The sequence below is a fragment of the Salvelinus fontinalis genome, unplaced genomic scaffold, assembly GCF_029448725.1.
Source record: "Salvelinus fontinalis isolate EN_2023a unplaced genomic scaffold, ASM2944872v1 scaffold_0345, whole genome shotgun sequence".
NCBI lineage: Eukaryota > Metazoa > Chordata > Actinopteri > Salmoniformes > Salmonidae > Salvelinus > Salvelinus fontinalis.
In genome coordinates, this window is record NW_026600554.1 from 9,709 (window position 1) to 21,782 (window position 12,074).

General features: G+C 44.1%; 1 protein-coding gene across 1 annotated transcript in view; it reads left to right on the forward strand.

Annotated features, from left to right (window-relative positions):
* The first annotated feature begins 4,478 nt into the window (after window positions 1–4,478).
* The window catches only part of LOC129845722 (cAMP-specific 3',5'-cyclic phosphodiesterase 4B-like), a 37,806-nt gene continuing 30,210 nt past the window's right edge, over window positions 4,479–12,074 (forward strand). Inside the window, exon 1 of the mRNA XM_055913605.1 lies at window positions 4,479–4,562. Coding sequence (XP_055769580.1) covers window positions 4,521–4,562 — 42 coding nt within the window. The 5' untranslated portion in view covers window positions 4,479–4,520. The remainder of the gene's footprint in view (window positions 4,563–12,074) is intronic.

Here is a 12,074-nt window from a genome sequence, read left to right on the forward strand (position 1 = left end):
ATGCCCTGTGGTTTTAGCACAAGCCTGATGAATGTTTTTAACAGACTGCAGCCATCTGTTTTAGGGACATGGGCTGTCCTTTATCTAACCTTTTACCTGACTACATCTCCCGATCTCTCTCTCTCTCTCTCTCTCTCTCTCTCTCTCACTCTCGCTCCCGCTCTCTCTCTCTCCATCACTGACCCCCTCTTTCTCTCTCTCTCTCTCTCTCTCTCTCTCTCCATCACTGACCCCCTCTTTCTCTCTCTCTCTTAACTCTTTTTATTCTTTCACATTTTCTCTATATCCTCTCTGTCTTGCTCTCTCTCCATCACTGACTTTCTGTCTTCCCCCTCTCTCTTCCCACTCCTTATCTCTCCTAATAGTCTCTTTCTCCTTACTCACTATATCCTCTTTCTCCCTTACACTCTCACTCACATTTCCCCTCCATTTGTCTCTATCGCTCTCCTAATTGTTTCTTTCTCTTTTCTCACTTTCTTTTCTCCCTTTCTCTCCCTCTCCCTCCCTCCCTCCCTCCCTCCCTCACACACACACACACACACACACACACACACACACACACACACACACACACACACACACACACACACACACACACACACACACACACACACACACACACACACACACACACACACACAACCATGGGAGCTGTCCCTCTATAGCTTTGAATGATTAGCATCATTAGCATGTGAGAAATTAAACTGTGCAAGGCCATTACTGCTGCTTTCATTAGCCAGCTATGCTAAATGTGTTGAGATACACTGTAAGGTATGGGATAGGAGGTGTTATCACTAGACAGGATACTAGCACACAGGCCCCCTTAATGTACAGTACAAGGCAGGCTAATGCTGTACTGCTATGATTTTTCTAATAGCAATGTTGGACTGGAAATAATGTCACATACCCAATCATGACATTAAGTATGTGAGAGGTTGGCTGCTGTGCCTCTCCCACAGTCCTATTCATCCAATCAAACAACTCCCCTCCAGCGCTCTTGATCAATGATTGGCTCTTGGACAAACTTCTGCTAGCGTCTTGTCGCCCATTAGCCTTGGCTAATGTCAATATCCGTATTCATTGTACATCCTTGGGCTCCATTAGCACCCATAGGCTTTTACTGACTGATGGGGATGTATGCTATTTGTGGATTGGAATGTTCTAGACCTCGTTACCTTAAGGAAGAAAGCTTTCACTATGGGCTCTCGCGATCAAAGCCGGTTGATATAAAGCCGCGATGCAGTGCCTTAGACCGCTGCGCCACTCGGGAGGCAGGATGATTGGAGAGAAACACTATACACACCTGTACATAAGGTAACCAGAAACAACATGCATATTGGTGTTAGAAATTTGGGAGGTGAAAAATATATTTCCCTCTTGGTTGAGGGAGGATGACTTCAAATGTTATTTACACGATGAAAGCTCTCTATATTTCAGCTGCATAAGAGAAGGCATGAGAATGATGATGCAACAATGTACCCACCCAGGCCCTACAGCAGTTGTTCCATGAAGAGCAATACTCTGATATATAAAGACAATATTGCAGTTCCTGAAAACAATCTCAGTTGATGTAGGTAGCCTAGCAGTTAAGAGGTTGGTCCAGTAACCGAAAGGTTGCTGATTCAAATCTCTGAGCTGACTAGGTGAACATCTGTCAATTTGCCCTTGCGCAAGGCATTTAACCCTAATTGCTCATGTAAGTTGCTCTGGATAAGAGTGTCTGCTAAATGACTAAAGTGTAAAATGTAAAGCAAAATGTGCCGGTATGTGCTTTGTAAAGCTAGAAAAACAATTGACATCAGGATGAACTCAAAAATGAACATTCAACACTCAATGTTGTCATCTGTTTCCCAATGCCTCCTCGATGTCTCCATCATCACAGGTGATTTAGCTAACCCCCCTGTCCCATACCAGAGAGCTGAAATTGATTTAAGCGTCCAGCCCTCTACCCACCCTATGATTTAATGAAGCTCTGACCTGCAGTTACCACTCCCACTGCAGCCTGGCCTGGCCACCACCCATTATTATTATTATGATTTGAACCAAGGATCATGCAACAGTGGTGTGTGTGTGGGTGTGGGTGTGGGTGTGGGTGTGGGTGTGGGTGTGGGTGTTTGTGTCTGTGTGAGTTACATACATATAATAACACCGTTATAGTAATCTAGGCCAGTCTTTTACTTCAGTATAGGAGTGGTGATAAGGTTATGATAAGGTTATGAGAGTTATGATGGGCTCCCGAGTAGCGCAGCAGACTAAGGCACTGCATCTCAGTGCTAGAGGCCGTGATTGGGAGTCCCATAGGGAGGCGCACAATTGGCCCAGCGTCGTCCGGGTTTGCCCGGTGTAGGCCGTCATTGTAAATAAGAATTTGTTCTTAAATGACTTGTCTAGTTATATAAAGGTTAAATAAAACATATATATGTTTAAATGATACGGTTACACACACACATTAACACACACATAAACACACATGCACACATTAACACACACAAACACACATGCTCACATAAACACAAACATAAACACATGCACACACACACACACACAAACATAAACACACACATAAACACACACGCACACATAAACACACACGCACAGATAAACACACACACACACACACATAAACACAAGCATAAACACATGCACACACACAAACACACATGAACAAGAACACACACATAAACACACACGCACACATAAATACGCACACACACACACACATACATAAACACACACACAACACACACGCACAAACACACATAAACACACATGCATCTGAAACTACATGGATAACATGAACAGCTCTTCTCTGAAACACACAGGTTGTGTGTGTTACAGTACACAGACAGACCGGATGATGATCACTGAGTCAGGAGTCAGAACAAGATAGTGTATAAACAAAGGATCTGAACAAATGAGAGCTAACACAGAGCCATTTTGGAGAACAGAGCAGAGCTTCTCCACACCACATACTGAGTGAAACTGTAAGGACACGAGTTGCGCAGCACTGTGATCCTGACTGAAACTGCCCAGGTTTTTCCAACATTAGCATAACTCACTCTTCAAATCAAATTGTATTTGTCACATGCGCCGAATACAATAGGTGTAGACCTAACAGTGAAATTCTTACTTTGGCTACGCATTGCGTGATCACACAGTCGTCCGGAACAGCTGATGCTCTCATGCATGTTTCAGTGTTACTTGCCTCTAAGTGAGCATAGAAGTAATTTAGCTCGTCTGGTAGGCCACTGGGCATGTCCCTGGGCAGCTCGTGGCTGTGCTTGCCTTTGTAGTCTGTAATAGTTTGCAAGCCCTGCCACATCCGACCAGCGTCAGAGCCAGTGTAGTACGGTTCAATCTTAGTCCTGTATTGATGTTTTGCCTGTTTAGTGGTTCGTTGGAGGGCATAGCGGGATTTCTTATAAGCTTCTGGGTTAGAGTCCCACTCCTTGAAAGAAGCAGCTCTAGCCTTTAGCTCAGTGCGGATGCTGCCTGTAATCCATGGCTTCTGGTTGGGGTATGTACGTACGGTCACTGTGGGGATGACGTCATCAATGCACTTATTGATGAATCCAGTGACTGATGTGGTGTACTCCTCAATGTCATCGGAAGAATCCCGGAACATATTCCAGTCTGTGCTAGCAAAACAGTCCGATAGCTTAGCATTTTCCTCATCTGACGACTTTTTTCCTCTGTTTCTTACTGTTGATGTGCTTTGCTGACCTTGCGTTACCCTGTTTCCTCACACAGATCATCTGGCGTAGGGCTAGAGTTAGTCTACACCTGTTGTTTAAGAAGCACGACAAATAACATTTCATTTGAGTGCGATGGGAGAGTGAAGACCTAGGATTTTCCTCTTACTGTCCTCTCACTTTCCTCTCACTTTCCTCTCACTGTCCTCGCACTGACCTCTCACTATCCTCTCACTGTCCTCACACTGTCCTCTCACTGTCCTCACACTGTCCTCTCACTGTCCTCACACTGTCCTCTCACTGTCCTCTCGATGTCCTCTCACTGTCCTCTCACTGTCCTCGCACTGTCCTCTCACTGTCCTCTCACTGTCCTCTCACTGTTGGACCAGCATTCCAGGTGAAGCTGGTTGAGAGAATGCCAAGAGTGTGCAAAGCTGTCATCAAGGCAAAGGGTGGCTACTTTGAAGAATCTCAAATATAAAATATATTTTGATTTCTTTAACACTCTTTTGGTTACTGCATTGTGTTATTTCATAGATTTGATGTCTTCACTATTATTCTACAGTATAGAAAATAGTCAAAAATAAAGAAAAACCCTTGAATGAGTAGGTCTGTTCAAACTTTTGACTGGTACTGTATATATCAATAATGGAACCACTCTTGTTTTTATTTTACTATCTATATTTTATAGAATACTAAACAACTACACAAACTAAGTCCTCTTTGGACTCTACAACAGTAACACGTATGTGTGTGTGTATTGTGTTGTTCCAGGTGTGTATGTGAAGCTGGCTGCTGTGTAACAAAGTGAGGAATACTCCACGGAAGATGAGGAAGAGCAGGAGTGTGCTGACGGTGTCTCCGAATGATGTAAGTAACAACATTCCTTCAACATTCCAACAACGTTCCAACAACATTGCCACAAGGTTCCAAGAACACTCTCATTCCCACCCTTGAATTCATCCCAGAGTGGCTTAGAATAAATTCAGAGAGAGAGAGAGAGAAAGAAAGAAAGAGAGGAAGGACAGAGAGAGAGAGAGAGAGAGAGAGAGAGAGAGAGAGAGAGAGAGAGAGAGAGGGTGGGGGAGAAAGAGTAAGGAGGGAGGGAGAGGAAGGAGAGAGAGAAGGAAAATATAAAAAAGGCTTCCACTCCAGTAGTCCCAAGTGATAGCAGTAGAAGGCACGCTTCTTCTGATCTAACCTGCAAACAGCTCAGTGACAGGGTAGACTGGAAAAAAACAGACAGCCTCATGTTGGCTCATCTCTCAGCCTTATCCTACTCTCTGTTCTCTCTACTCCTGTACCTCCCTCTTACTTCTCCTACTAGATGGACAGTAGATAAAGGTGTGGGTGTAGTGTTACGTCTCTGTAGACAGCTTTGGCATTAGTCAGCCAGATGAGCTCTTATCCTCCATCTCCGTATCTCTCCTTTTCTCTCCCCTTATTGCATTTTTCAGCATCTCAAGCAACACCATTCTATTCAATGTCTCCTTCCTGTCGCTGTCACATTGTCCTTGCACCCTGTCACTAATCCTTGCTCTCCCTTTCTCTTCCCTTTCCTCACTAAACGTATTGTTCCCTTCCTTCTTGCTCTTCTTTTTCGAATTATTTCCCTTTAACCCTATGATCGCTCTTTCCTCCCTCTCTTTCTCTCTTTCTCTCTCCTCTCTCTCTTTCTCTCTCTCTCCTCGCTCTCTCCTTCTCTCTCCTCTCTTCCTCGCTCTTTCCCCTCTCTCTCCTCCTCTCTCTCTCTGTAGAGTATCCTCTCTCCTCCCCCCTCTCTCTCACTCTCTCTCTGACTCTCTCTCCTCCCTCTGTAGAGTATTCTCTCCCCCCCCCTCTCTTTCTCTCTCTCGCTCTCTCTCTCTGTAGAGTAGCCTCATCTCCTCTCCTCTCTCCAGCCTCTGGTCCTGCTCTAGCCTGGTTGCTTCCTGTGGGTTATCAGTACTGTGTAATAGGCCCTTCAGGCTGGCTGACAGAGATAGGCCCTCCCCTCTCTGTCAGATTACTAAAGATAACACTAACACGCAGGGGGGTAAGGGAGAACAATAGGTTTGTCTGGAGGACCAGGGCTCAGGAGATGCTGACGGTGAATGGAGCTACTGTAGGAACTTGTACATGGACTGTGTTGTGTGTCTGAGGTGTGGATGTATTTATGTGTATAAGAAGTGCAGGATTGAGATTTTAAGGATAAGACACAAGGTTAGTCTGTTTGGAAGGGGTTTTAAGATGACCATAGACAAAGTAAGGCAGGAGCGTAAGAGCACCAGTGAAGGGGTCAGAGGTTGCGGAGGTTTGGTGAGTCATTGTTATTGGCTTTGGGCATAAGTAGACTATAGTCTGGTATGGGCTTGGCATAGTGTGATGTTTGACCTCATAAGGGGTGGGATTAGATTGGGTGAGATGGTGTGTGTTTCTGTGTTTGCGTGTGTTAGATTTGAGTTTATGTGTGTGTGTGTGTGTGTGTGTGTGTGCGTGTGCGTGTGCGTGTGCGTGTGTGTGAGGGGGGAGGGCTCTACCTTTAGCTGGGTGTTGTTATTGGATTCCAGCGTGTGTTGAGTGGAGGTGCAGAAGCACAGCTGTAGGCAACAGACAAAACGGCCTGATTAAACAACGTCTAAGACACTCTTACAGCCAGGCCCACTGATGACCCATCACCCAGTCAGCTCAGCCTTAGTTATATGTGTCTGCGTGCATGTGCATGTGAGGACACAATAATACAGCTTTTAATACAACCCTAACCCAGAGAGGACGTCCCTCTGTACCCACCAGAGCCTGGGAGAGGACACAATAATACAGCTTTTAATACAACCCTAACCCAGAGAGGACGTCCCTCTGTACCCACCAGAGCCTGGGAGAGGACACAATAATACAGCTTTTAATACAACCCTAACCCAGAGAGGACGTCCCTCTGTACCCACCAGAGCCTGGGAGAGGACACAATAATACAGCTTTTAATACAACCCTAACCCAGAGAGGACGTCCCTCTGTACCCACCAGAGCCTGGGAGAGGACACAATAATACAGCTTTTAATACAACCCTAACCCAGAGAGGACGTCCCTCTGTACCCACCAGAGCCTGGGAGAGGACACAATAATACAGCTTTTAATACAACCCTAACCCAGAGAGGACGTCCCTCTGTACCCACCAGAGCCTGGGAGAGGACACAATAATACAGCTTTTAATACAACCCTAACCCAGAGAGGACGTCCCTGTACCCACCAGAGCCTGGGAGAGGACACAATAATACAGCTTTTAATACCAAAGAAAAACATAGCGAGGTGTGCCTGCACACACAGCCTTCATCAAGTCGCTAACCAACTGAATCTATTCCTACCAGGCACACATAGTGCAACAACTATCTCACTCTCACTCTCTGTGGCCAGATACAGTCTGCCTCTTGCTGTGTAGCAACTCATACAGTCTGTCACTCGCTGTATAGCAACTCATACAGTCTGTCACTCTCTGTGTAGCAACTCATACAGTCTGTCACTCTCTGTGTAACAACTCATACAGTCTGTCACTCTCTGTGTAACAACTCATACAGTCTGTCACTCTCTGTGTAGCAACTCATACAGTCTGTCACTCTCTGTGTAGCAACTCATACAGTCTGTCACTCTCTGTGTAACAACTCATACAGTCTGTCACTCTCTGTGTAGCAACTCATACAGTCTGTCACTCTCTGTGTAACAACTCATACAGTCTGTCACTCTCTGTGTAACAACTCATACAGTCTGTCACTCTCTGTGTAGCAACTCATACAGTCTGTCACTCGCTGTATAGCAACTCATACAGTCTGCCTCTTGCTGTGTAGCAACTCATACAGTCTGTCACTCGCTGTATAGCAACTCATACAGTCTGTCACTCTCTGTGTAGCAACTCATACAGTCTGTCACTCTCTGTGTAACAACTCATACAGTCTGTCACTCTCTGTGTAACAACTCATACAGTCTGTCACTCTCTGTGTAGCAACTCATACAGTCTGTCACTCTCTGTGTAGCAACTCATACAGTCTGTCACTCTCTGTGTAACAACTCATACAGTCTGTCACTCTCTGTGTAGCAACTCATACAGTCTGTCACTCTCTGTGTAGCAACTCATACAGTCTGTCACTCTCTGTGTAACAACTCATACAGTCTGTCACTCTCTGTGTAACAACTCATACAGTCTGTCACTCTCTGTGTAACAACTCATACAGTCTGTCACTCTCTGTGTAGCAACTCATACAGTCTGTCACTCTCTGTGTAACAACTCATACAGTCTGTCACTCTCTGTGTAACAACTCATACAGTCTGTCACTCTCTGTGTAGCAACTCATACAGTCTGTCACTCGCTGTATAGCAACTCATACAGTCTGCCTCTTGCTGTGTAGCAACTCATACAGTCTGTCACTCGCTGTATAGCAACTCATACAGTCTGTCACTCTCTGTGTAGCAACTCATACAGTCTGTCACTCTCTGTGTAACAACTCATACAGTCTGTCACTCTCTGTGTAGCAACTCATACAGTCTGTCACTCTCTGTGTAACAACTCATACAGTCTGTCACTCTCTGTGTAGCAACTCATACAGTCTGTCACTCTCTGTGTAACAACTCATACAGTCTGTCACTCGCTGTATAGCAACTCATACAGTCTGTCACTCTCTGTGTAACAACTCATACAGTCTGTCACTCTCTGTGTAACAACTCATACAGTCTGTCACTCTCTGTGTAGCAACTCATACAGTCTGCCACTCTCTGTGTAGCAACTCATACAGTCTGTCACTCGCTGTATAGCAACTCATACAGTCTGCCACTCTCTGTGTAGCAACTCATACAGTCTGTCACTCTCTGTGTAGCAACTCATACAGTCTGCCTCTTGCTGTGTAGCAACTCATACAGTCTGTCACTCGCTGTATAGCAACTCATACAGTCTGTCACTCTCTGTGTAGCAACTCATACAGTCTGTCACTCTCTGTGTAACAACTCATACAGTCTGTCACTCTCTGTGTAGCAACTCATACAGTCTGCCACTCTCTGTGTAACAACTCATACAGTCTGTCACTCGCTGTATAGCAACTCATACAGTCTGTCACTCGCTGTATAGCAACTCATACAGTCTGTCACTCTCTGTGTAGCAACTCATACAGTCTGTCACTCTCTGTGTAACAACTCATACAGTCTGTCACTCTCTGTGTAACAACTCATACAGTCTGCCACTCGCTGTATAGCAACTCATACAGTCTGCCACTCTCTGTGTAGCAACTCATACAGTCTGCCACTCTCTGTGTAACAACTCATACAGTCTGTCACTAGCTGTATAGCAACTCATACAGTCTGTCACTCTCTGTGTAGCAACTCATACAGTCTGTCACTCTCTGTGTAGCAACTCATACAGTCTGTCACTTGCTGTTTAACAACTCGTACAGTCTGCCTCTTGCTTTGTAGCAACTCATACAGTCTGTCACTTGCTGTTTACCAACTCATACAGTCTGCCTCTTGCTGTGTAGCAACTCATACAGTCTGTCACTTGCTGTTTAACAACTCATACAGTCGGCCTCTTGCTGTGTAGCAACTCATACAGTCTGTCACTGTCTGTGTAACAACTCATACAGTCTCTCACTCTCTGTGTAACAACTCATACAGTCTGCCACTCGCTGTGTAGCAACTCATACAGTCTGTCACTGTCTGTGTAACAACTCATACAGTCTCTCACTCTCTGTGTAACAACTCATACAGTCTGCCACTCTCTGTGTAACAACTCATACAGTCTGCCACTCAATGTGTAACAACTCATACAGTCTGCCACTCAATGTGTAACAACTCATACAGTCTGTCACTCAATGTGTAACAACTCATACAGTCTGCCTCTTGCTGTGTAGCAACTCATACAGTCTGCCACTCGCTGTGTAGCAACTCATACAGTCTGTCACTGTCTGTGTAACAACTCATACAGTCTCTCACTCTCTGTGTAACAACTCATACAGTCTGCCACTCTCTGTGTAACAACTCATACAGTCTGCCACTCAATGTGTAACAACTCATACAGTCTGCCACTCAATGTGTAACAACTCATACAGTCTGTCACTCAATGTGTAACAACTCATACAGTCTGCCTCTTGCTGTGTAGCAACTCATACAGTCTGCCACTCAATGTGTAACAACTCATACAGTCTGCCACTCAATGTGTAACAACTCATACAGTCTGCCTCTTGCTGTGTAGCAACTCATACAGTCTGTCACTCAATGTGTAACAACTCATACAGTCTGCCTCTTGCTGTGTAGCAACTCATACAGTCTGCCTTTCAATGTGTAACAACGCCTACAGTCTGCCACTCGCTGTGTAACAACTCATACAGTCTGCCACTCAATGTGTAACAACTCATACAGTCTGCCACTCAATGTGTAACAACTCATACAGTCTGCCACTCAATGTGTAACAACTCATACAGTCTGCCACTCAATGTGTAACAACTCATACAGTCTGCCACTCAATGTGTAACAACTCATACAGTCTGCCACTCAATGTGTAACAACTCATACAGTCTGCCACTCAATGTGTAACAACTCATACAGTCTGCCACTCAATGTGTAACAACTCATACAGTCTGCCACTCAATGTGTAACAACTCATACAGTCTGCCACTCAATGTGTAACAACTCATACAGTCTGCCACTCAATGTGTAACAACTCATACAGTCTGCCACTCGCTGTGTAACAACTCATACAGTCTGCCACTCAATGTGTAACAACTCATACAGTCTGCCACTCAATGTGTAACAACTCATACAGTCTGCCACTCGCTGTGTAACAACTCATACAGTCTGCCACTCAATGTGTAACAACTCATACAGTCTGCCACTCAATGTGTAACAACTCATACAGTCTGCCACTCAATGTGTAACAACTCATACAGTCTGCCACTCAATGTGTAACAACTCATACAGTCTGCCACTCAATGTGTAACAACTCGTATAGTCTGCCACTCAATGTGTAATAACTCGTATAGTTTGCCACTCCTGTGTAGCAACTAGGGCTGTCCCCGGCCAAAAACAATCTTGGTCGACCGAAAGTCGTCTGGTCTAAATGTTTTATGTGTATTTTTCCATATATAGATAGATACACCCTATGTGTTTTAATAAAATCAACTATATGCATTGATCTTGTCTGATGCTTTAAGCTTACGGTTTGATGAAGTAAGACAAACGTCTCAAGAGGGGGCTAGAGATCTAGATAACCAGAAGAAAAAAACCTGACCCAATTATTCTCCTCCTACTCCTGCTAGCTTTCGCAGATTCTACCATTACTCTCTTGAAGTTGCCGGTAGTGGGCTACATGAGGAGTCGGCAACCTTGCTCATGTGGAATGACCATTTATCTTACCATTTCTACCCATCTGCGTGCCAGTTATGTTTTTCATATGCATTTTTGTGGCTATAAAAGACAAAGGTCTGTTATAGCCAAGGGACACCCCTTTCAACCTACATGACGAACAACAGATACATAGAATGTGTCACAAGGTTAAGACTCCAAACTGGAACCATCTCTTCCTGGTACGGTTATAGAGCAGAAACATTAACTCATGTTCTCTGGAATGCTCTTTAGGTTTTATCACCCAAAGACATCGTAAATCTCCTCTGTCAGTGTTATCTCATATAGGCCCATCCTCAGTAGAACACACACACAATAGTTAACAGAATACTCTATTCTGTCGAATAAAACAACCATTTGATGCAATAAATACATTATAACATAATCTTGCAATTTTTCCATGACAGTGGTTAATCAAAATTCTATCCAAATCTAAAGGAAAATGATTCAAACCCAAAAAGTAACTTCTATTGCCAACTATGTAAAGATAACCTACATAAAGCCAACAAATAAAAACTACAGCCTGCATGGCCTGTCTGCAATGAACTTGAAACATTGTATCAACTATTAACTTGGGTCAGCTGAAGCTTGCACAAGCGAACTTGCAACATTGTACAAGATATTGTAGGTCCTCAGCGCAAGGGATAAGCAGTGCTTGACTTGAGCTCACCTGATTTCTGGTCTGGTTTAGAGGTATGATAGACAAAAACACATACAGGTGTAGGATCAAAATTGAGCAAACTTGCTACAGCAAAAGAAAATATGCTTCAGCAAAAGGAAATGTAAAAATATTTGTAGGAGTTAATAGATTTTTTGTAAGGAAAAATCAAGTCTGAAAGTCCAAAGTGGAAATTACAAACTTCAGAAGTCTTTTTAAACCTCAAATACACTACAAGTTTTAAAATGTCCTGCAACAGGGTGATCAAATGAAGATCCTCCATATGTACTGTGCCCTTTTTAGCTATCTTTCAAAAAGCATGTTGATGAGTTATATAAGAAATTAGCAATTATTTTATAAGAATAGTTCATGCC